The sequence below is a fragment of the Pelecanus crispus genome, chromosome 9 (genome assembly GCF_030463565.1).
Source record: "Pelecanus crispus isolate bPelCri1 chromosome 9, bPelCri1.pri, whole genome shotgun sequence".
Lineage (NCBI taxonomy): Eukaryota > Metazoa > Chordata > Aves > Pelecaniformes > Pelecanidae > Pelecanus > Pelecanus crispus.
In genome coordinates, this window is record NC_134651.1 from 13,800,420 (window position 1) to 13,825,640 (window position 25,221).

General features: G+C 46.5%; 1 protein-coding gene across 3 annotated transcripts in view; it reads left to right on the plus strand.

The window, feature by feature from the left end:
- TP63 (tumor protein p63) overlaps nucleotides 1-25,221 on the plus strand; it is a 106,190-nt gene that overhangs the window by 66,661 nt on the left and 14,308 nt on the right. For 2 of the 3 annotated variants that reach the window (XM_075716034.1, XM_075716036.1), the window contains 6 exons: nucleotides 19,204-19,390; nucleotides 21,074-21,189; nucleotides 21,519-21,628; nucleotides 21,910-22,046; nucleotides 23,089-23,171; nucleotides 24,124-24,260. In XM_075716034.1, the coding sequence (XP_075572149.1) occupies nucleotides 19,204-19,390; nucleotides 21,074-21,189; nucleotides 21,519-21,628; nucleotides 21,910-22,046; nucleotides 23,089-23,171; nucleotides 24,124-24,260 (770 nt within the window). The remainder of the gene's footprint in view (nucleotides 1-19,203; nucleotides 19,391-21,073; nucleotides 21,190-21,518; nucleotides 21,629-21,909; nucleotides 22,047-23,088; nucleotides 23,172-24,123; nucleotides 24,261-25,221) is intronic. The other variant, XM_075716035.1, reaches the window with a different exon arrangement.

The window sequence follows — 25,221 nt, forward strand, 5'->3', positions numbered from 1 at the left end:
TTTGTTTCAATACACTGATATTCTGATTCATGTTGTGCAACTTATTTTGGGGAAGCTTCCTAAACACAGAACTTGTGGGATCTTTCTCTTAAGTGCAGTAGCTTGGTAGTGTTTTGAGGGTCGATAAAGCACATGGCCACGATTGACTTTGTTCGTTGGCGATTGGGAATGACTTAACTCGTGACCACTTCCCTCTCCGCCACACAGGTCTGAGCTGTTGCTGACCACCCCCTTGCCTCTGAAGGTCAAACTCCTGGGATGCACCTTATCCCGGACACCCTGGATCATGCCGCATCTGCAGCGTGACCCCAGCGTAACCTGCTCGCTGGGGAAGTCGGCATTTCTCTGCTCCTGGGAGAAGCAGGGCTGAGCATGCAGGCAGGTGCTGACTGCCAGGGAGTGGTGCAGGATGGTTGGGTATTCCTGCGTGCTGGGGGCTCTCTGGCTCTATGCAGTGTGCTGCCTTCAGCCTGCCTGGCATGGCTTAGCAAGGGTGTAACAGTTCACTCAGCTTTTTTTTTTTTTTTTTTTTTTTTTTTCCCCCCCCCTTCTTCTTTTTCCACTGGCCATACCAATCTGATTACACCTTCGAGGGATCATCTGCCCCTAAAGCTTAATTAAGGAGCTCTTGTCTGACTCGTCACTGACTCACCTGTCACTGTATGAGCTCATGTCTGACTTGTCCTAGGAAGATAGTTAAATATGTCAGGCTTCTCTGAAATATAGCAGGTTTTTGTTTTATTGCACCCCTGACATTGCTGTTGGCTGCTGCAGAAGTGAACAGAAAGATGACTGCCCCAACTTGGTTACATTTATCTAAACTTAGTCGCTTGCCTCTTTGTGCCTTGAAAAACCAGATGGGGTTTTGCTTGCACAGCTGTAGGTATGTTAGAGTTAATAAAAAAAAAAAAAAATTAAAAATTAAATAACCTTTGAGTTTTGGCTTCAGGCAAAGTAGGTGAAATGATGTGTTTTAGAGATGAATACTCTTGCAGAAGGCAAGATGTAGCTTGCAGGAGAACATCTGCAACCAATCCATTCTGTATGAGATGGGGCCAAGACTTGTTTGTATCTCAGTACCTGTTCAAACATGTTGTAGCAAAGCAAAAAGAGGTTTTGAATGCATTGAGGAAGGGTGGGTAAGAAGGGAAAGAGACATCAAGCTGAATGTTTGCTTAATAGCTTTGATTCTTCATTAAACTTTTAAGCATTTTAATAATTTGATTAGCTACTTTCAGAGCACTGTGGAATCTTTTTTTTTTTTTCTTTTCTTTTTCTTCTTTCTTTCTTAAAAGAAAAGAGAAAAAACCCTACTCATCTTGATGCTGAAAAATGAGCTTGCTTTCTGGCCTGGAGCAAATCTGGTAACCATTTGTTACCTTTGTGTACCCACCCTGAGGACTGTTGGTGGAAGGATGTTCTGTAGTAAGTTGACCAAAGAGTGTGCAGAGATTCAGTTACCAGGCTGACTGCCTGGACACCAGAAGGCAGCTTCCCAGTCAAACGCTCCTTGCCAGCTACTTCCATCCTCTTTGTTCTGTAAGAACTGAATGTAGAATGAACATCCAGCAACTGCAGTTTGCAGAGCTCGTTTGCCTGCCTTTAATTGTGCACTTAAAATGCCTCTTTCTCGAAGCCTGTGGCAGCGTAGAACAGTTATATGACTCAGGAGCAGCTGAAGTGGTGACGTTGGTTCTCATATCATCATACTGATCGTTCTCATCATCATACTGAGCTCTGTGGTTTTATTTTCTTTTTTTAAGCTGACCCCCGAGATGCACATGCAGCTGTATTTCTGGTTTGCACATATAACTAAGGTGAGTTTTGAATGTGCAGACTGCGTGTGACTGAAATCTGTTGTCAGTGGAGTGTAGCAACTGTTGCTCAGATCTTTTTTTCCTTGTCTTATGGGCTGGATTCCTTGCTGGGGAGCTGGGGAGAACTGATTTGGGCTGAATGCAGTAGAGAATGTGAACACAATGCCTCTAAAATCCTACCAGAGGAAAGGGGAATGTATTCAAAGTGCTCTGTTGTACATGGATGGGGTTGTAATACTACCTGGGTAGCATTTTGCCAGTGCTTAAAACCAGCAGGCTACATATTTCCCCCCCACCTCGCCTTGTACCAAATTCTGCTGTGACTTTGCCAAAAGCGTTTGCTTAAGCAAGGCAGCCCTGGTCATGTGCTAATGGTTTTTCAAGGCCCCAACGTGCAAGTGAAGTAAGGAACTGCAAGATGCAGAAATGCTTGTCCTCTGCCTTGGATGTAGACAGGGCTCTTCCACGGTGCATTTGCTCATCAGAGTGAGGTTATTCTTACTCCTGTGTTTGCATGCATTTGTCAAGTCCCAAGTGACTCTCAGTGCTGTTGTTCCCCTGTGTTCCCTGGCCGGCTACCAGGAAGGTCTCCTACGGCTTGTCCATGCTCAGCAGGCGGACACCTACGCTAGGGATAGCCTTAGGCTCCATCCCATGCTGCATGGACTTGCCAGGCTGTGCCTAGAAAGAGAACTGTGTGGTGCTGCAGCAACGGGTCAGGTTCATTAGCTCTGGCACGTTGCAACTTGAGTGTGGCAGTCTGGGGGCTGTGCAGAGATGGCTTGGCCGTGTTTGAACTCCTTTCTCCTGCATGTCACACACTAGGTTAGCCTGTGGCAAAACAGCAGTCCCTGCAGCTGCACTATGGGCATGCTTTTAGCAGGCCTTGAGCAAGAGCACTGGTTGCTTTTGCCTTGCCCTGCAAGGAGCATCCTGACCTAGACAGGCAATCAGGGCTGTGTTCAGGTGCAGATTGTACCTCACTCCCCATGCTTAGGGCTTCAGACAAGAGGGCTTTAGGTGGCCCTCACGTGCTTCCTTGAGTTTGCTGTGCTGGACCGCATGAAAAGCCTGATGTGTAATTCTAGTTGCACGAATTGGCTGTCTGTCCTGATGTGCTGGTGACTCATGCAATCTTCCTTTTCTGCCTTCAGAGCTGTGTTGCCATGTCACTCTTGAGCAATAGCAGAGCTCATCTGTGGACAAATCTTCTTTTGGAGAGAGTTTCCAAAATGGTTGGCTATCCAGGGTTTTGTTTGCTTGTGACAGAGCTCCCATCCAAAAATCACCAAGGAAGGTGGCCAAAGCTACATGGTGGGAATGGCACTCTCTTACTCAAGCATTGGCTTAACTTTCCAATTTTATTCCTCTCCTGTACAAATATTGCCTTGTCCCCAGATTCCTTCAGCCACCCCTGTACCACACATCCAAAGCTCTACTTGCTCTTTCTCTGAATTGCATGATGTAATTATGCTTCCCAGCCCGCTACTGCAATGTGAAAATGGGTCCCTCCTGCTTTTGCGAGGACTTTTCAAGGAGCTTGCTCTTTGCAGAGACACCACATGGAGAAGCATACATCATCCTGTGTGGGAATGGGGTGTGGGGGGGGTTGTTTTATTTTGTTTTTTCCCCCCTTGGCTACATGAGCAGCTAAAACCTGTAACCTACAGGAGTTGGAAGCTCCATACAAAAAATTAGCTTAGGTTGGAGAAACAGTTGAGATCGCATTTTTCTTGGCTAATTAAAGGATTAAAGGTGCAGAGATTTAGAGTGAACTGTCAGTGTGCTACAGAAAAGAGCCTTTGATGGTTGAATCCAACTTGAGATTAAACAAATTGCATTTAAATAAGAAATATGTGGCAACAGTTACAGGCCAGCTGGGCCTCTATCATTTGCTGTCCTCCAGGGTCAGGTAGCTGGTGTGCTGTGACTAGGGCTTCTCCTCCCTCATCAGCTTGCTTCTCCCCAAGTGTCTCCCTCTGGATTGTTTCTATCTGTTGCCTCCATGCTTTGTAAAACTGGGCTTATTTCTTCTCACCCAGTGCTTTGTGCAGTGGAACCTGGTATGCTGCCTTACATGATGATGACCCTGCTGCCCATCATAGCAGTAGCATGGTTGCACCCTTGTGGTGTGTTTTGTCATATATTTGATCCTGTTTACATTTTGGGTTTGGTTTTTTTTTTGCATCCTGCTGCTTTGCTCCTTGCAAATGGAGAGCTGAATACTTGTTTCCCTGTGGACTCTCTTCTGTTGTTCAGTTGTGAAGCTGGTGGATGAAAAGTCTTGTGGGTTATGCTGATAGTTTAATGGTGTGTTCCTCTACGTAGTGGTGGCTGATAAAATTTTGGAGGGGTAGTTAGCTTCTGCAGGTTCAAAGTCCTTGCTTTCTTTTGTGCCAGTGGATTGTCTTCAATAGGCTATACTTGCAAATGGCTTGTCAGTGTTGGTCCCAACCCTCTTCCCACCTTCTCATTTGTATAGCATTAAGTTCAGAGTTGCTAAGGGGCTGTTTTTAAGTCACCCTTGATAGCACTTGCAGCAGTGCAAGCTCATGAGGTTCATGGTAGCATCTCGGGACAGAGCTTGCTTTCTGCAACGGCAGGAATTCATCTGCACAGCACTGTGCAGCGCAACAGCACATTCTGTCCATGGAGGCTTTGCACCTTTCCCTGATGCATCATGTATGAGCTGTAAGGAAAACGGGAGTGCCGGCCAGTGTGAGCCAATAACTTCTGATGTTGCAACTCTGTCTTGTTTTGCTCCATTTTGTTTATTTCTTTTTAGGGAGAAAGGGATTTGCCTTTAGTTACCTTCAACCTATATAAGATTGTGAGGGGTTTTTGTTTGCTTTTTTTATTGGGAAGATGGAAGAAATCACAAAGTTGAAACTGGTGAAAAATCTGCTTGGATTCCATAATCACTCAAAAACATGGCATTACTTACTAATTGGGTGTGGTTAGTTGGGAAATCTGACTTTAAAATTATGTTTCCCAGGGAACTATTCCTGTTCTCACTGTTATCCAGTAACAGAGACTGATTTTTTTCTATTATTATTATTATTATTTTTATTTTATTTTATTTCTTTGGGGGAAAGCAGTCTTGCTTTGAATGGGATAGGTCTTCTCACAAAGCATCTGTGGCTCGGGGTCTTCAGAACTTGCAGTTTGCAAGCGGAGCTGCGGAGAGGTAGCAAGGTCTGCAGGGACAAAGAGCTGTTTGGTGTTTTTCTTGGAAAGCCATCTTCAGATTGTGGTCATGAGGATTTGCATCTAAATCCACATTCATTCCTGTTATGTTTCCAGTTAGGTCATGCAGATTACATTATTATCTTTCAGTTACCAAGTGAAATAAATCAATTGCTAGGTATTGAGAGACTTGCTGTAATCAGTTTCCAATAATTTATAGATCTGTAACTATGTCATGGAGCGTTTGGGCAATTACACCTGATGAGTTTACCTAGCAGGCTTGTAGTTTTGCCTGTAAAGTGCATCCAGGTCCATGCAAGCTTGCTTTATGCACAGCTGTGCATTCTTGCTGAAATTATAAAGCAACCTAAGAATCCTTTAAACAGATATGGACTATGCTGTGTTCAAGCCTTCCATTTCTCATGCAATATGCAACTGCACATCTTTCTTTGGCTTGCATGTCAACTGGGATGTGGTCTTCCATTCTTCTCTTGGGGGGTAGGAGATGCAAAACCGAAGATTTTTATTTCTGTGAGAGGGATAGGAAGGACTGCTGGTAACATTTCCCAAACTCATTGCAAACCTTCCTCCCTTTCTGAATGTTGTTCTGCAGAATGGCTGTCTTCCCTTAGCCGCTGCAGTTGCGTAGCTTCAGGGCTGCTGGCAAGCATGGAAAAAAGACTGGAGGAATACCCAAGCCTGGGATGGGCTTGTTGCTCTTCCTAGCAGAGAAGATGCCACAGCGTTGACCTCACTAGCTGCCTGGGGGTGACGTGCTGCGCTCTGGAGCTGGGGAAGTCTCCATGGCCTGATGGCTGTAGCAGTGATACTGCTATGTTCCTCAACATGGTTCTTGACAAACTGTTTCCCATGGTATGTAGGAAAATCAAAGTCCCAGTTCAGTAAGACACTTGAGCGAGTGCATAACCTCTAGCACGTGAATATTCCCTGTGAAATCTATTGGGTTCTGTTGGAGTCAGCAAGGCTGCTCCCATCCTTAAAGGTAGGCATCTGCTTAAACACCTTGCTGAATCATGTCTTGACTTTGAAAGTAGGCTCAGGAGAAACCACATCAGTTGACTCAAGGACTGTGCTTAGCTAGGTCATTGAGGATGGAAGGAAAGGGCTGGAAGAGGAGGATCTGGGTAAAATACAGATCCCTGAAGCTTGCAAATATTGGTAATAGCTAGTGACGGTGTTCTTGTCTGACTTTCTTGCCATTCATCCAAAAGCTTAAGTGTATGAATAAAAGGTTTAAAGGTTTGACTTAGTCATCATTCATCCTAAGTATGCTGGAGCTGCTGTCATGCTTTATTGATCTAGCTTAGATCTGAGTTGCTGCATCTTTATGTTCTCAGTAAAACTATGACTTGCTTAGTTAGGTGTGATTTTTGTCTTCCCTAATCCTTATGTTTTCTCTGTGACTCAGAACTAGAGTATGGCCTTGTTGGGTCAGCAAATCCAGACAACGGGAAGCTCATAGAAATGGTTTGGTTCAGTTTGGATTCCCTGTCTTCTAGGAGGAGGAGAGGACACTTATCAGATGGTCTTCATATGGAAAAAGAAAATACTTTGCTGCTCGGTGTCTGCGTTAGTTTGTTGCTTTACTCACCATCCTGGCCAGAAAAGCTTTGCTGGCTTTTCACTTTAATTATCAATGAAATGCTCTGCAAGCAGGAGAACAATATTTGCATAGATGTAATTCTGGAAATTGAGTGTAATGTGATCAGGAAATGGGACAGGCCTGGTTGTTATCATGGAAGGGACTTGCTGGTACCTGCACTTTGTTTCAAATGTAATAAGATCTGACTCGGGAAAGTTTCCTGGATGTCAATAGAGAGAACTCAATGCCCTTTTGGCAAGGGACTTGCACTAACCTTTCTGCACAGGAACAAAAGATATTTCCTGCAAATTCGTAAATCTGTTCTGAAAGGGCTGCCCACTGTACGCTGAAGATTTAGAGGGAAATGGTCTCCCTCGGAGCAGAAAGGCAGGGGCGTGTGTGTGTGTTCAGGACTTTCTGAGATAGAAGCCAACGAACAAGGCGCTTGTGTGTGCTGCCAGTGAAATATCAGCGGGAAGACATGATGCTACTTGCAAGGTATGCACAAGACAAGACCAGAGGCGCCGCAGTGCTTGATTACTGTCAAGGGCTCAGTTGGAACTTGCCTTTGCTCTTTGGCCTGCAGCATTTATGTAGAAATTGGGGACGCTGCTGCTTGCTTCCAAAGCTTTGCCTTGATGGGTCCTGCCCACATCTTAGGCGGGGAGGAAGGGGGGGAGCTCAGAGCCTATGAAGTAAACAGGAAAATTACTCACCTTAATGATGCATTTCACTGGCACTGCCACTTTGAGAGTCTGTCAGTTTTAATACTTTCTGTCTTTCCTCCCATCGCCTCCCATAGGTGTGATTAATATTTTATTAGAAGGATGAAGTGGAGAGGTATCTGTACTTTCCCTCAGGTGTAATAAATAGGGGGGGAAAGGAAGGCGATCGCTGTTTTCTATGAGAGCCATTCGGTCTCTGTTGAGAGTGCACATACAGAAGAGAGCTCATTGACTGACTTGGCTGGTGGCCCCTTATTCTATCGGAGCGTGCAAGTTCACAGCTGAGACCCTTGGCCTCCCAGTTAGCTGTCAGCCCTGGTCCATGGGGTGCAGTGGCCAATTCACCACTCGAGGGACAGCCAGGGAGCAGTCCTGCACTTGGTCACAGTATGACATTGAAGTAGGCATGCCCAGCCACGAAAATACCCATGCAGTTATCAGCCTGCTCAGACTGCTTAGCCCACTGTAGAGGCAGAGTGTCTTGCACTCTGCTCAGGAAAGACCTAATGTGTTTTGGATGTGGATTTTAGTATAGGTAATATACCCGATGTTTCACAGGGGGTGATCGCAGATGTTTTTGCATTTTCCAGGCTGGGCTGGGCTGGGCTGTGGTGTCCCAGAGCTCTCACTGGCTCTGTCTGACCTGTGTCTTTGCATGGAAACTATGGGTGAAGAAAAGAGCTACAGAGGGCTACTGTGGGAGAGCCCTGAGCTGTCACGTGCACAAAATCAGGATCTGAAGGTGTGTGTTGCACCATCTGAGGAGACAGCTCAGCCAGACCTGCCAGTTTTCCCTCTGGATGAATGTTGCTGAAAACTGCCCCCTTTGAAATAAATCTGGCATCCCTTGCTTGGGTTGAACTACACTGTCTGGAGATGTTCTGCAGTTTGTGTCGGTAATGCGCTTACCAGCAGGAGGGTTGTTGCTAGGCCATCTGGAATGACTAGGGAAGCTGATCCTCCAGATGGGTTGTGGGGGAAGAAAAGAGGGATCTCTTATGGCTGTGTGCACAAGGCTTAATAGGTAACAGAAGTCCGACTATGTCTTCAGTAGTGCTTTAGGAAGGCAAGGAAAAAATACAAATCATCTCTATGTGCACTTCTCCAGGGGTTATTTGTCCTTTAAATAGAGTCCATTGAATCTAAACCCTAAGTCAAGAAAGAGTGAACAGGAAAGAAAATGCATCTGGGCAAAGGTGTTAAGTATGAGAGTTCAGAAGACGTTAAACCTGGTTTTGTCATTGAATCACTTGAACTTTCTCCCCTGTAGCTGCCTATCAGAATGCGAGCGTGTGAAGATGACCAGTTTGCATCTTTTCTGAATCTGTCAGTGACCCAACTAGGAAGATAGGTCCATATTTGACACATATTCCTACCCTTGCAAAAATGCTGACCCTGTGGCATTTTACAAGTAGGTCAGCCCTTTGTCATGAGCCAGAATTTGGGTGGAAATTTGTCACCATCCAGCAAAGCGTCCTGCTTTCCAGGATGTTGAATGGCTGGTGCAGTCTGTGGCAGAGTGCCTGATACCTCTGGGTCTGACTCTGCCCCTAAATTGCAGGCTTGGGATGTTGCTGATTGAAACAACTATGTTGCCAGAACAACTTCGTTGTGTTCCTTTGTTTGATTTTGTTTTTTAACATGTTCTCTTGTCCAGCTTGGATTCCATTTGCTGTAACAGATACTGTACTAACAACTCATCTACTTTCCTCTGAGATATTCATGAAACCTTCTTTTTTGTAGGTGAGGGAACTAAGAAGAGTTTCAGAGTTAGGTCTTATATCTGGCATTTCCTTGTACCCTGCTTTCCCCCCCCATCTTCAGCTGGTGTGGAGCTATCTGAACCTGTGACTGTATTCCCAATTGCTGAGGACCCAAAGCATATGTCTACTCTTTAGAGGGCTGCAAGGCTTAATCCACTTGTCTGGGACCCTTACAGCTGACTCACATTGATGAAACCAGGCTGGATTTGGTGGGAGCAGGCTTATTTTGGAGAGCTTTGGGATTTTTGCTTTTCCATTTGCTTATCTTAATTGAGCATGCACAGGAACAATCAGTAGGGACAACCTCTATGTGCTGCTGTGGTTCTTCCCTCCTTATGGCAGAGTTCATCACCCTTTGACTTTCAGCAGGGGACAAAAATGACTGGGAGATACACTAAAAGTTGGTGTCTGATTACCTCAGACAATGTTTCCTCTGGCTGATTAGTTTTTGGAGTTTGGCTGGTAGGATGGAGCATGCTGGAACATGCGGACTTGAAACAAGTGAGATCTGGGAGGCTAATAGGAAGCAAACAGCAGCCCTCCTCTTTGACTGAACCTGAGACAGATGATTGTAAGAAGGTTTAATCCCCCACGCCAAGCTAGGAGGAGGTTTGAAACGGCCAACCTAGGCTTTACTTAAAGCAGTCCCTGAGCAGAACAGGTTCTGGTGCTCAATATCTGAGGCTGATGTTGTGCATGTGAGTCAGCGGCAGTATGTGGTGTGGTGGGTTTGCTGTTGGGAGCCTGGATATGTTCTTTCCAGTTCATTTCTGGAGTCCTTTATAAGAAAATTCTGGTTTTCTTTAAAATACAAATTGAATCAGACCTTTCTTAAGTCCAGGTTTGGCTTCACAAATGCCCTTATACAGAGGCAGATTGGCTTAAGCAGGTGGCGGTTAACAGTGCTGCCAAAAGTTAAGTGTATGCCGAAGTTTTTTTGCTAAATCAAGTCCTGGAGGTTTTTACCTGCAGCTTTCGTGAATATGTTCTGGTGTAATGAGTAGAATTGGCTGGAGGGATTACTGCTGGTTATGTCACTGTCACAGTCTCTAGCTGGTGTGACACTTGGTGTCATACTAATCAATGTAGTTTCATGTAAACAAACACATGTGGTCATCTATGTACACTTGCTTGCATTACCCGCAAGCAGGTGCGTGTATTTTATATAGATGGAAGTAATTGTACCTTCAGTGTAGCACTTCATTTGCAGTGGGTTCCCCTCCTGCTAGGAGGATGTGAAGCAGCTGAGTGTTTTTGAGGATGGTGGAGCTGTAAAAGGAGGGAAGAAACAAAATGAAGTTGTCCATGGAGCTGCTTCTGCATTTACTGTAATGATTAAAAATCTTGCTGTCAAATTTTGACTCACTAATTAATGTTCAATAATTGAAGCTGATGTTTTTCAATTCCAATTTTAACTACTATTTTAGTCTAACATCGTTTTGTTTCTTACTATTCTGCCAAATGTTAATGCTTTATAACCTTTAGGTGGGTTTGGGTAGTATGAGAGTGGGCTTCCCACAGTGTACGTTTCTTAATGTTGTGTCGCCTTTGGTAGTCAAACGCGTTGCTTTATGTTGTTGTGCATTTGTAATAGAGAAGACACTGGGAGACCTAGATATCAACTTGAGAGTCTGAGAGTTGAACAGGATAAAAAGAGCCTGTGTCCAGCCCCCTCACCCCACCCACCCCCCAAAAAACCCAAACCAGACCAATCCAAAAACCTGTGCCTGAAGTATAGCAATGTAGCATGATGGCCCATGCATGGGAGGCTTTATTTGCAAAATCATGCTAAAGAAAAGTCCTTCAAGGAAGGAGATACCACATGATTAGTGTTTTATTGATGGCCTGTAAATTGACCGTGTTAATGTCAGTTTATTGGCAGAGCCTATGAAAATAACAGGACAGGGATGTGCAGAGTCACAAGCTGGGAGACGCTCTGATTCTGTGGAAATCAGCACAGCATTCAAAGCCTGGTATGCTTGCAAAGCACGTGTGTTTTGGCCTGTTACATCAGAGGGAACCATACGATGGCTGGGATAATTCTTGGGTGTTTTGTGTATGTGCATGAACTTGTGTTTACAAGAAGGTATCTGAGAGAATACCTCAGATCTTGGGTAATAACATAAAATAAATGCTCCATGTGGAAGCTACTTCATTCAGTAAAAATTCCCATGTTATTTTGTAACGTGGGATCCCACCATCAGTGGGCGCTTACTGTGACCCACAGGGGAAGATGTTGTTCAGCACTGGTTCAGCTTTGGCTTTCAGCACATTCACTCTCATTTCATACCTTCACCTCACTCGCAAAATTTCCTATGCAAAGTAGCCTATCAGAAATGCAAATTACTCTACATTGTTAGCATCTGAAACTTACTTGGTACTGCTGAAGTTTCAGTTTAGAAACCGGCAGAGAAGCTGGATATGATACACAAGCAGAGTGTGAGTTGAGTATGCAAGGTAAGGTCATTTGACTGCAGGAGTCTTATGGTTTTAGTTTTTAAAGAAACTAATTTCAAAAATATTTAAAAAATTAAAATAGACTAGCAAAGGAAGAGAACTTAAGTAACAAAATCAAATAGTAAAGCTTTCCTTTACAGCCATCACTTTGTATCAAAAAAAAAAAAAGCATAAAATAATTCCCAGCTTGCCTCTGAAGTTTTCCATCAGGTTTTTTTTTTCCTCTTGAAAAAGGGTACTTTTCGGTTACTTTTTTAAATGAACAACAAAAAAAGGAATTGTTTTCAAGCCAAACCTCAAGAGATCTTCATTTGTTCATGAAGTAAGTCTGTAGATATGAAACTGAAATGTAAAAGCCCTCAGATGTGAAGTTTTCAAATTTACAACTGTTTCACAATGCAAAAGTAGTATGGGAAAATATCAGTGCTATTTCTGTTATCATTGTGGCTTTGCTGATAATGTTAGGTAGGAGTATTCCTAAAGCAGATAATACATCCTGATCAAGGTAGTTTTGAATTAAAATCTCTGGGGAGCCTCTAGCAAGATGTTGAAGTATTGTCACATGAATGAACGCTTTCTTTTTCCTAAAGATGGGAGAATCTAGCGGATGCTCCAAATTCAGTATTTTGGGGAATTTCAGGGGGTCTCCTACAGCATGATCACTTGTGCATATCCTGGTGCACACTCTTCTCAGCCTGCTTCAGGGCTGTCCTCTGAGACGGGGTGCGTGGCTGGGGAGGGGGATTTGGGTGGGTGGGGGGGCTGGATGGGAGTGCAGCGCAGAGGAAATTGAAGGGGTTTGTACGGGGAGAGGGGAACACGGAGCTGGCGCTCTCTGCCAAGGCGAGTAGGTGGTTGTGCACGTAGGTGGTTGTGCACTCAGCTCCGCATCTGCCAGAGGGGAGGGGGGGAAAAAAAAAGTGCTTTTCTCTCCCTTTGCATCGTGCGATAGCGCAAGGCAGGAGCCGTGCCTGCTCAGCCGAGTGCAAGCGTCCCTTTTCAGCGGCGTGGCGGGCAGCACGGCTTCTCCCAAATCCCTGCCCGTGGGCTGAGCCCCGCGGTCAGCCACGGCCGCCGGCGGGAGGGCGAGCGGCCGGCGGGAGGGCGAGCGGCTCCGCCGCGGGGCTGCGGGCGAGGAGGGGACCCGGCACGGCAGGCACCGTCCCGCCGAATCCTTGTCCGCAGGCTACGTTTCTCTGTTCTCCGCCCTGCCACCCCTCCCCTTCCCCGTTTACCTAAGCAGGTCAACGCGCGCACACACACATACACACATATATATGTATAAAATTCTTCTTTTTCTTCTCTTTTTTTTTTTTTTTTTTTTTTTTTTTTCCACTAAGGCCTCCAAGGCGCAGCACCCGCTGCTATCGGCGCCCGGTCCGGGAGCGCCGCCTGCCCCGCCACGGCTCCCCGCCGCTTCTCCCCGTTCTCCTGCGGTTTTCGGGGCGCTGGCGCTGCCCGTCCCCACGCAGCTCGTGGGTCGCGTGTCCCCCGCCCCCCCCCCCGCCGTCCCCTCCGCGCTGCCGGCCGGGGGGACGCGGGGCCCACCTGCCTGATGTCAACATCTCGGAGGGTGAGGCCGGGGAGGAATGTGCCGCTCCCAGCCCGGCGCAGGTAATTAATCCCTGCGACTGACAGGTGGCAACAGGCGGCCTTTGGCTGCGGCTCCTGGGGAAAAGCGCTCGGAGGAAGGATTTTCATAGCTCGTCAGCACCCTTCGTGCGCGCCTGGCGAGGCGCGGGGACGGGGAGGGGGCACAGGAGCTCAAGGGGGGGAAATGAAGTTTAAGTCTCCGCAAAGGCAGGCGCCCTCGGGTGAATCGCTGCCCTTCCCCAAGGGGGAAAAGAGGATGGCATGGTCTTCCCTTTGCGCCGGGGCAGAGAAGTTTGGGTAAATGTCTGCAGAGCGCTGGTGGGGCTGCGCCAGCATCGCCTCCCGCTCCCACCCTCCCCGGGCGCCGCACGGGGCTCTCCCCTCCAGGCAGGGGATGGGTGCTCGCAGCCGCGCCCCGCTGGAGCGGCGGCTTGAGTCTGGGGGCTGTGGCCGCACGTGGTGGATCTGCAGGCACGTCGGGGCCGGTGATCGCCAGACCTATGTCGTGTCCGTGGTTTGGATGTCCGCTTGCAGCAAGCTGTCTGCTTTTCTCTGGAGCCTGATGAGATAGAGGTCCTCAAACTGGAGCTGCAACAAGTCAGCTAGTAAGCGGTGGCGTTAAGGTTATGCTGAGCTGAAGGTTAAATCTGGCAGGAGACGTCCATGTCCGCAGCATTCCTGGTAGAGCTCTTGGGCTTCTCCACTGAGCGTCCTCTGGGTACAAGTCAGTTCCTATGAGTGTGTGTGCATCTGCACATGTGTGTATCTGGTGTCCCCTCCATGCTCCTAACGGTTTTTTGTGAATGAAAAGTTAAATCGTTGTTCATCAAAGCAAAACATTTAAGTTGTATACATAAATCTCAATTCTTATTCTTAGTAGGTAACTTGCTTTCTTCCCACTGTCTTTTTTTTCTCCAAAATGAATAAACCTTATGCAGGTGATTTCCTATTTTTTTGGGACTCCTTGTTCTCATCTGCAAATTCTTTGGTGCAAGTAAATGTTGTTTGTCCCACTCTTCTAACCTGTTCTTTTTTCCCCTTCTTGGAGTTAGTTTGATAGGGGAGAAAGCACAGCTGACCAATGGCTTTGAAAACATCGAGTAAAATGAATCTAGTGTTTAACTGAGTTGAACTAAAACGTGACTTCTTGAAAGAAGTCTGCAAACGATTTGAAAGAGCTGTTGATCTGAGCAGAAGGTGCTCAGGGAGCTGTCACGCCATACGCCAGCCTCTGGGATCACCTTCAAGTTGACATCCATCAGCATTCACAGAGCTGGCTGAACCCTGCTCCTTTTAAAGACATAGGGACCGTAATCCCTTGGCTAGATCAGATGGTAAGACCAGTACTAGAGGTAGACTTCCAAAGTGGTGCTTGGGGGATTTTGCTGCATTGGAGTTTTGCAGGGGAACTGAATGTTCAGTGAAAATCCATTGCAGCTTGCATTGCACCCAGCATTTACTTCCAGGAGACTTCTGTCCTTTCTAGCAAAAACTCTTCATTTGAGAGGTGAAAAGTGTTTTGTTTTCTCCTTTAAACCTGTTGTTGACACACCTTCCGGAGAAGGGGCTTGCTGAGAAACCAGACAGGTGTTGCCTGATGGTAGCTGGCGTGTGTGTATTGTGATACTGAATTACCAGCCAGGGTGCCAAGAGTGGGTAATACAGTATGTCTGCACAGGCAGGCGGGGAGGGCAGGGCTGCAGGTGCTGGAATGTTTTCTTCTTTCCTTTTAAATCATATTATTAAGCAAAAAGCTAAACTCACTGTTGTTCTTAGCGATCTCTTGAAGTCTGCTTATTTGGGCATGACATGCAGCACTCAAAACCCCAAAGAAAAGTCCGAGCCAAAGCTCTTTCCTCTCCCTCTTGAATGGATAACATGTCACCAGGCTCTGCTCTTTTGTTTTAAATAACGTTCTGGTCCGTACGTCTGGTAGAAGTGGTGTTGGCATTCCTCAGGCTATTGGCGCAGCTTTTGTTCCTGCTGCTAGATCATGCCTACTGTCATCTCGCTAAAGGACAGGTTTGTAGATTGGGTCAAGCTCACTTTTGGTATTTTTGCTCCTAATTAATTTAATTTTCTTACACTAGCAAATAAGAGAAATGCATTGATTAATAGTCATGCTTTGGATTTCTGGGAATTGCTGGTCTCATGATCTTACCTCTCATCCAGTGAGCATTTGTTAGTTCCTGTAGCAAAATGGTGGGCAAGGGGGCTGTCACCTTCTGTGAGGTGGGGCGGTTTGGGGACCGCTTCAGAGAGGCACCTGTGCTGAGAGGGGTGACCCTTGCAGGCACTCTCTTAATGCACAGACAGCTCCTGCCTTGGGGCAGGGGGGCAGTTTCTGATGCTTATTTGCTTTGAAATCTATACACAATATCCTGTCTTGCTTTGTGGATATAGCGATTATCACTGATCCAGTGTGAAGTCACCGTGACCTAGTTGTTCATATCTATTTATGCCAATAGATGGCTGGCGTCAGGTTACCCATGGTTGCAGCAAAGTTGGCAGGGTGGAAAACTCAAGCCCCTTACTGTCTTGACAGCAGGTACCCCGTGGACAGATTTACACTGGTGTTAAATGACTGGCTGTTCAGCGATTGCATGCTCACAGGTGGCTGCGCCTGAGGTAGATGTGAAATCGTGGTGATGTGCCATGGCCCTGAGCCCTTTGTAGCGCCCATGAGGCTTGAACTCCTCTTGCAATCGGGTAACAAAAAGGCAGCGCAGCCCTCCCGCTGTCTCATCTGCCTCTGCTGGGTGCTCCTGCTTGCCTCCCCATGCCCTCCATGTCCCATAGTGGAGGTGGGCTCCTTGTCACCTTCTTTCTTTGACATGCCAAGTTCAAGGTGTTGGCCAGAGCCTGATTCTGCCCTGTGTTTTGGGGACATATATATATTTCTTTGTTGGATAGGCTTGTTCATCATAACCCATTAGCCCTTGGCTGTTTGCTTTCTGTGATTTTAAGCTGCAGGTCTGATGCCTTCCTGGCTGCTTGTAGCCAAAGGGGTCTGACAGTTGGGGTGCCGAAGGGTAGACAAGGAGCAGATCCCTTCCTTTTGCTAGCAGAGGGGCCACGCTGTTTGACCTGGAGCCTTGGTATTCATGCTAGTGTTGGGCACCTCTCCCATCCTTCTGAAAGCAGTGATTCCCCCCCCTCCCCTTGTAACCCCAGCTTTCTTTGAAGATCTTATACATAAAATTACAGTCAACACCAACACTCCTGATCCATGACCGAGGGGCGTGTATCTCCTTCCATTTGTTCAATTCTCCGAATGCCTGCAGACACCAGACACGTTCGCTACTGGTGTGTGCTGTGCCCTCCCTGCGCCATCGCACTTCCATATTTATGCTTTCATTTCAGCCCACTGCCTTTGGGTGCCCAATTTCTTTATGCTTCGATGATGTTAAGGCATCCAAGCGATTAGTTGGTTTTTTGAGATTTTTGAGGCTTTCTGTCCTTGAAACCTTCATAACGCTATTACCAAACCAATGTACTGAGGGAAACAATGCTTTCTAAATTTTCTTCCTCGTTCAAATAGAAGTGATACTTTTCCTGCCACTTGAGATGAAAAGACAACATAGTGAGCTCACTCTTACCTTCAGTAAGGAATTGCTTTTTAATTAAAAAACAATAAGGAATTTCAGGTTAAAAAGATGTATGATAAATCACCATCTAGATCTGTTTCGCAACTTTTTTTGTAATTGTTTGGCATGTTCCCCATTTCCGCAGGCTGGGTAAATCCTTTGTGGGTTTAATCTCTAGCCTGCAGGCACATAAAATACATTGCACAATTTGGCCTTTGCATTTTAAAGAATTTTCTTCCTTAGCTTCAATACCTGTAGCATCTTCTCTGCCATATGGCTGGGTGGCGTTGAGTGAGGAGGGAAGGGACCAGCTTGGCTTATTTTTAATCCCCCTCCCCTCCCCAGTGTCTCTCTTCCAACTTTGGTTTTTCCTATGTTACCAATGTGTACACTTTGAAATGGAAATAATCCCTGCATATCGCTAGCTGAACCTTCTGCTGCCACGTCACCTGCCACCCACCCATGCATGTGTCGGCTCTTCCCATCCCAGCAGGGTGGATGGCCACATCGTGCTCTCGACCTGTATGAACCTGTTGGTGCTCTTTTGAACAGTTGGGACTGGGGCTGTATCAGCCAGGGCTGCTAGAGGTGTTTTTTGAGAAAAAAACACCTTGGGGCTTTCACTTTTCTTTCTCTGCAAAAACTGAAGAGATGGAAGTGGGGAAATGCCAGCAGTTCCTGTGGGTTATGTGGTTAGAGTTACTGGGAGAGCTCTGCGCTCATGAATGTCTGAGCACCAGGAGAAAACAGAATGCCTCTGGAGGGGGATATTGATGAAAACTGCCGTATTTTGAACGAACCTTGTACAGCAGAGGAGACTGGAGGGTCTCTTTCACAGGGGACATCCAGAAAAAAGGGTTCAGGGTACACTGTACTGAACCACGTAAGAGTTTCCTTGCAACCATTTCTGCTAAGCATGTGCCCGTATTTCAGTGAGGGTTTTTGAACAGAAGCTGACGACTTCAGCCCATGCATCGAAGTTTTGCTGAGTAAAGGTTTACAGATGTGAACACACTTCAGGAAAATGCTACACCAGTGTTACTGCTTTAGTGGGGAACATCTTAGAGGGAATCTAATATGCTCAAATCAGCACAGTGAATAAGAGCACCTTGTTCTGCTCCAGGTGTTCGTTGCACACACCAGGATGGTCACAGCCTCCCTTTTGGAGCCAGCTCCTGGCTTGTGCTCTAGGTCCCACCATGGACCTGGTCTTTGGGCTGTTCAACTCTTCTGAGCTTTGGTGATTTAAAAAAAAACTATTCTTTATTATTTTATTTTTTACCTCTTTTGTGGACATGATGCTTTGAGTTGAGAAGTGTGGAGATTGCTACAGAGGTGGTCAGCAGAGGTGTGAGATGCTTTTAAGAGATGACTGAAACATCAGATTTGGTACAACTCCCAAATTGGTCAGGGTCTTGCTTTCAAGGACTGTTCAATTCCAAGGTTCATGTTTTTATTTCATCCCTCTGCAAAAGTAGGAGGTCTTCTTACAAAACAGGATGAAACACTTTATGTGTGTGGTTTCCAGTGCCTCCAGGCTTACAGTGTGTTGTGAATAGCGTCTGTTTTGTTAGGTGGGTAATGTGTGTCCTTGGAAGAGGGGGTACATGCTCAAGAGAAATAAAGACTGTATTTGTTCATGTAAAAGCAGTGCTCTTTATCTGAAGATTTTTGCCTTTGGGAAAACTAAGCTGTACATCTATACTCCGCTATTCTAAGATAGGGAAAGGTCTAGGGTTTTTGCTGCTTGACTGGAAGTGTGGCTGTTGTGTTGTCATGGTTTCGGCTGGGATAGAGTTAATTTTCTTCCTAGTAGCAGGCATAGTGCTGTGTTTTGGATTTAGTAGAAGAATGCTGATAACACGCTGATGTTTTAGTTGTTGCTAAGTACTGCTTATGCTACTCAAGGACTTTTCAGCTTCCCCTGCTCTGCCAGGTGCACAAGAAACTGGGAGGGGGCACAGCCAGAATAGTTGATCCAAACTGACCAAAGGGCTATTCCATACCATATGATGTCATGCTCAGTATAGAAACTGGGGGGGTGGGGAGGGGGTTGGCCAGGGAGCAGCGACCACTGCTCGGGAACTGTCTGGGTATCGGTCGGCAGGTGGTGAGCAATTGCATTGTGCATCACTTGCTTTGTATATTATTATTATCATTATTATATTGTTATTATTATCATTACTATTTTACTTCAATTATTAAACTGTTCTTATCTCAACCCAGGAGTGTTTCTCACTCTTACTCCTCCGGTTCTCTCCCCCATCCCATTGGGGTAGGGGGAGTGAGCGAGCGGCTGCATGGTGCTTAGTTGCTGGCTGGGGCTAAACCGCGACATGTGTGAACAAATGCAATGCACATACAGTAGCCGGTGCATTCAGCTACATGTGCAAACCCATTTCCATCCTTCTGGCATGCCTCCACCTCTAGCTGAACATCCTGACTCTCTCTTGCTCTTTTCCCCTTGTCCAGTATTCCACCGAACTGAAAAAGCTGTACTGCCAGATCGCCAAGACATGTCCCATCCAGATCAAAGTGATGACCCCGCCGCCTCAGGGAGCTGTCATCAGGGCTATGCCAGTCTACAAGAAAGCTGAACATGTCACTGAAGTGGTCAAACGCTGCCCAAACCATGAGCTGAGCCGGGAGTTCAACGAGGGTAAGGAGGGCAGTGCTTTGCTGGCAGTCCCTGTCCAAAGCTGCTTGGCTGATGAGCGGCCGCTGCGGGGATTTGGCGGCAGCTTCACAGCAAACCCACTGGAAGCAGGCCTCCCTGCAATGTCTTGTGCAGCTTTTCATTTCCCGTGCTTAGCAGGAAGCTTCACACTATACTCTAGCTGTCCCTGTGCAAGCACGTCCTTGGGAAGAAAGTACTGAAATAAACCTCACGCCTGCTCAGGTTGGATGGATGTTTGTCCCCATGGCAGGCAGTGTCCTTCTGGCAGCCTTTCCCTGCTCTGCTTTTGCTCCCGCAATGAGAAGCAGCTGTTCTTGTGCCCAGGAATGAGCTTCCACGTCGCTGGGACAGGGATCTAGTAACAGGATGCAATATCATCTCCAGTCCTTAATCCACGCCTCAAAGACGGAGGGGCTGTTTATCTCTAGCAGGATAACACTAAGTGCCAGACTCAACTGTAGGCAACCTTCCTATACATTTAACGCTATTGGTTCAGTATTAATGTTTTAATCTTTTACTTGCTTCTCCTCATGTTAGTGAAGTAGCAGCTGTTTTAAAAATGTCCTGGGGTTTTCTGCAAACGGGCTGGGCTCCGTTTTGCTTTGGCCACTTAAGTTCACATAAGTTCAGATGAGCATCTGTTTTATTCTACGTGCATTATTTATCTCCTACTGTAAAAAAACCCTCTTGGTGTCAGTTAGCAGGACGTCTCAGGAGCCTGGATCCCTTTGCTGGTTACAATGCAGCCAGCTAGACAAGCCCAAAAATAAGCAAGGACTTTGGAGTATAAAATCAGAGTGGAGTGAGGTAGTACTTTGAAATAGTTTTTAATATCAGAAAGTGCTTTTCTGACAGAACTGGATTTTTTGAGGGTTGATACCTGTTTTGGTGATGGAGTTTTAAGAAAGAAAAAAACTAAAACTGTAAGTTCTTATTCTGAAATAATTATTTCTCTAGAAATACGTTGTATTTTGAGTAAGAAATGAACAGATAAACACAAAACAAATTCTCCGGATGAACCTATAACAGACTTCTCTCCTCAGAATTTAGTTGTATGTTGCAGAAACACTGAAGAAAATTTGCAGGAAGGAAACTATTTTTCTAAATTATTGGAAAAGGGCCTAAAGAAGATCATGTTCCCTTGAGCCACTGCTGTAAGCAAGCATGATTTTTCAAGATGACTGATAATTAAATGCATATTTCTCCTGCTACTTGAATCTTTTTTAGCTCCTTAGTATTAAGACTGATGGGAGGGAACAGAAGAGGGCTAGCAGTTGATGGGAAGAAGAGTAGAGATTGAGACATGAAGGAATTTGCTTTGTGTACACATTAAGGGGAGGAAAAGAAAGGTTTTCAACTGGTGTGAAAATCTACATAGACTTATCTGCTCAAAGAGTTGCTGTGAGCTGCCATTCAGTTGATGTCTGGGATCTTGGGAAGCCCATGTTCAAGTTTACTCACAAGTGTTCAGTGTGAGCTTGAGAAAAAATTGCACTGCGTTTCATGTCTGGCAGTGGGCAGAAGGGATGCTCTAAGGGTTGGGAGGCATGTGTGTGCTCTGGCAGACCTCTGGGGCCAGGTGTGGAGTGGAAGATCTTGGTGTCCTGCATATGAGTTTGCTTCACTGAATGGTGTCTCTTGTTTTTTGTCTCCTTGTCCTTGCAGGGCAGATTGCACCTCCCAGCCACCTGATCCGGGTGGAAGGGAACAGCCATGCCCAGTATGTAGAAGACCCCATTACTGGGAGGCAGAGTGTACTGGTCCCCTATGAGCCGCCCCAGGTATGTTGTGAGCTCAGGGTGGTGGCAACCCAGAACACAAAGTGGTGGGGGTTGTAACCTTAGTCAAAGGAGTCAGGATCTTGCGCCTTCCCCATCCTCATCACAATGAATCCTTCTTCCTCTTTGTCAGAAATGAGCTGTTATACACCCTCTTTATCCCTTCAGAGCAGGAGTTCCTCATTTTTTTTTTTTTTTAAGGAAGCCTTGTGGTGGGGCCTATTTTTTGCTAGTCTGATTCTAGCACAGCTGTGGAAGTACAAGAGGAGAGCCTGGAAAAAGCAGAGCTTTCCATCCAACATCTCTTCTGCTCATCCCCTTTGTCTCACCAGGTCGGTACGGAGTTCACAACAGTCTTGTACAACTTCATGTGTAACAGTAGCTGCGTGGGAGGGATGAACCGTCGCCCGATCCTCATCATTGTGACACTGGAAACCAGAGAGTAAGTAGTGTATCATGAGTGTAGCCCTCTGCTTCAGAGGTGGCCTCCTGGCTCCTTTTCTGCTCAGGGCAGCATTGCGTATCCTTAGGGACAGTTTGACGCAAGTGGCCATAGGATATTTTTCAAATCTTTGCAGGTGGGAGTTGCCCAACACCTGGGACATCCTGACTGGGAAATGGGAGGTTTGGGTTTGTCTGTGCGTAGTCTGGTGTGAAGTTGAGGGATGCTGCTGGCCCCCATCTCAGCCGACAGCTGACATTCCCTCTCATCTCTCTTCCCAGTGGGCAAGTCTTGGGCCGCCGATGTTTCGAAGCCCGCATTTGCGCTTGCCCAGGCAGAGATCGCAAAGCAGATGAGGACAGCATCCGCAAGCAGCAAGTCTCTGACAGCACAAAGAATGGTGATGGTACGAAGCGCCGTAAGTAGCTGGCAGAGCTGGGCAGATTGCAGACTGTGCTATCACCGGGTGCAGGTGCCACCCTAGTGCTTGTGCTATGGGGATGGAGCAGTGCTATGCATGGGCTTGGAGGCAGGAGGGCATCAGACATCTGTTCTCCCAGGGTGAATCAGACTGAAAAATGAGCTGGCATTCACAAAACAGCATTTGACAATCTGGGTTTATGGGCTCCCTTGCAGTGCTGCATGTGTTAGATTAGCCCTGCCAGCAGTGGCTGAAGGGGGTGTTTATTTGCCACCTTCAAGGTATATGGTTGGGACTCTGTAACCACTTTTTGAACCTTTGCTGCTTGTTTGGGACTATGCTGTCATTCCCTGCTTGTTCTAGCAGTGTCTCATGCTGTGGCATGTGTCTTCCAGCCACAGGGATCTAGATTAAGACTGCACATAACCCCTGCTGTGCATCGGAGGTGCTCTGGCAAGTTGCCTCTCTCTGTGCTCTAAGGATTGCAACGTACTCATCAGACATGCACGATGTGGAAACCCAGCTTTGGTTTTCTGCATATGCTCAGTGGCGACACTAGGCTGAACAGCAAGGCAGCAGGTTTTAACAGGAGGCTGACTGGAGGGTGGCTTCCTTTTCACAGTGAATTCTGCATGCTCTCTGCCTGTTGCCTTGCCTTTGTGGATCACTGATCTACCAACAGCTTGTGAGCACTGTAATACCAAAGCTCACAGTCTTCCCTGCAAAAAGCCAGTGCTGCTTCTAGGTATGGCTTGCTGGGGTTTTGCCATACAGCCAGTGCTCCTTGGCTGATGTGTTTCCCCATCGGTATGGCCACCCAACATCTGCAAAGTCATGTCTGCCTTATGGAGTCAGGAGCTGCAAGCGCAGTTCTGGAGTGGCTTAGGCAAAGACTCTTTCTGAGCACTGTGGATTTGAGCTGGCCATGCACTTCATGTGTCTCTTTTGTATTTCTCTTTATTTCTTTTTCTTTTTTTTCTTCTTCTCTTTCTTCTCCCCTCCTCCCCCCAACGGAATGCTTTTGGGGTTTCTATTCCAGCTTTTCGACAAGGAACTCATGGCATACAGATGACATCTATCAAAAAAAGACGTTCCCCAGATGATGAGCTCTTATACTTGCCGGTGAGTTCTCTCTATCTTTGCATTTATCCTGTGTTTAGTATCTTCCTCAGTGCCTTCAGGCAAGTCAGCTGCTCACCTAGACCTCAGAGAGAACTGAGGATGGGGATGCAAAGTGGAATTGTTGTTTTTTTTTTTTAATCCTCAGAGCTATCTATTTTAAATAGACATTTAAAGGAAAAGAAAAAGATCCATTAGCTGCTGACTGAGAGTAGCTTGTGCAAGGCATATGAGAATAACCCAAGGAATCTGTCTGTCCTGGTGGAAACACTGTTTTGGAGACCTAACTGTGTTTCCTCCTCTCTCATTTCTGGGTCTGTGGCACTTGAGCTTTCTCTAGAGCTAATGGGTGTTGTCTTGCTGACAAGGTGGATGTTTCTGTGGCTTTTATATGTATTACCATCATCGTGGAGTGAGAGAAGTGAAATACACTGTATTAAGTGTAGGATCAGAAAGAGCAAGAAGTATCTGTAACTGGCCATTTAGCTGCTTCCCCATGAACCACATCTAGTTGGATAAATCACAAACCACGGTGTGCTTAGAGGATAAGGGAGATCCAAACCCGATACCCAAATTCAAGTATTCTTTTCCTTCAAGGCATGTAAGATTCAGCACCACATTTGCTTATATCTGAGGCAGGTAAAGACACTTTCTGTCTAACAGATTGGATCAGAATAGTGCTTTTGGGTGGCATAGATTTACATTGAGCCAGATGACAACCCCAGGACGTTCATTAGCCTGCAGTGTCAGATTATCGCTCTTCAACATTATCTGCTGTACCTCTAGTGCAAGGCTTAGCAGTTTTATTGAGTATGCATAGAGTATAAACACAGTATCTGCATCCTGCTCTGGTTGTTTATATGACTTTATTCTAAAACTTGCTAAGGTGACTGTCACTGTAGATGCAGTCCTTTAGAGCTTTTCTTTTCTCTTTTTTCTTTTCCCCATGATCCAGGTGAGGGGACGGGAGACATACGAAATGCTACTAAAGATCAAAGAGTCCCTGGAACTAATGCAGTACCTTCCCCAGCACACGATTGAGACCTACCGGCAGCAGCAGCAGCAGCAGCACCAGCACTTGCTCCAGAAGCAGTGAGTATGAGTGTGCGTGTAGTGATCTGTTCAGTGAGAACAGTGTGAAGGGAGAGAGAGGAGAGAGACACAGAAGGCTTCTGCACAGTTGTTCGTAGGGATGTGGTGTTCAACTGAGGGCCAAGCACTCGTAGAGTACTGTGTTAGCAAAATCCTTTCCAAGAGCATAGCTGTTTGTTAACCCCCTGGTCTGAGCTGGTAGAAATTGGTGCCAGGAGTTTGGCCAAAGCCAAGTTTCTGGATGAGAACTTGAGAGATTATGAGTTTGAGATTCAGATTTCATGACCTGCGCAATGGGACAAAGCAGTTCTCCTTCCCCAAGCGCATGTCCTGACTGCTTGCAGGGTCCCTCTCTAGTCTCTCATCCCACACAATTCACCTTTTGGCCTTCGGGAGTTAATGAGGACAGGCTCAGTGCCTCCTTTCTGACTTCCAGCCAGAGCCCAAGGCACAGCAAGGCAGTGCTGTTGAACAGCCTGCAGACAGAAACCCAATGCACATGCGTGCCCAAGCTGGGGAGCGCAGGGTCGGTGTGCTCTTCTCTTATCTGCTCTGTGGGAACAGCAGTGAACATGGAGCCATCTCCACACCTTCTCCAGGGTGTCCACCTGAGCGTCTTGCCAAGAGTGCATGAAGCCAGGACTGTGAGCACTGTCTTGGCCAAGCACTTGGACCCCACTGCTGCACATCTCTGGTGCTGTTGGAGGGCTGCTGTCTCAGTGGGGTATAAATACTATAAGTTCCTCAGCTATAAAAAGGGAAGCTGAAAGTCTGGGAGCAAGGGTGAAACATGTAAGAATTGCTTTGTGACTAGGGGGCACTTTAAAGAAAGACTCTACGTGTGCACTTTTAAAGTGTTTTTTAAAACTGTACTTTGTCAGTGACTCTCTGCATTGCGCATGAGAAACTTTCCATCTGGGCAGATGTAGTCCCTATCTGAGCTTGGCTGGCAGGGCTGTAC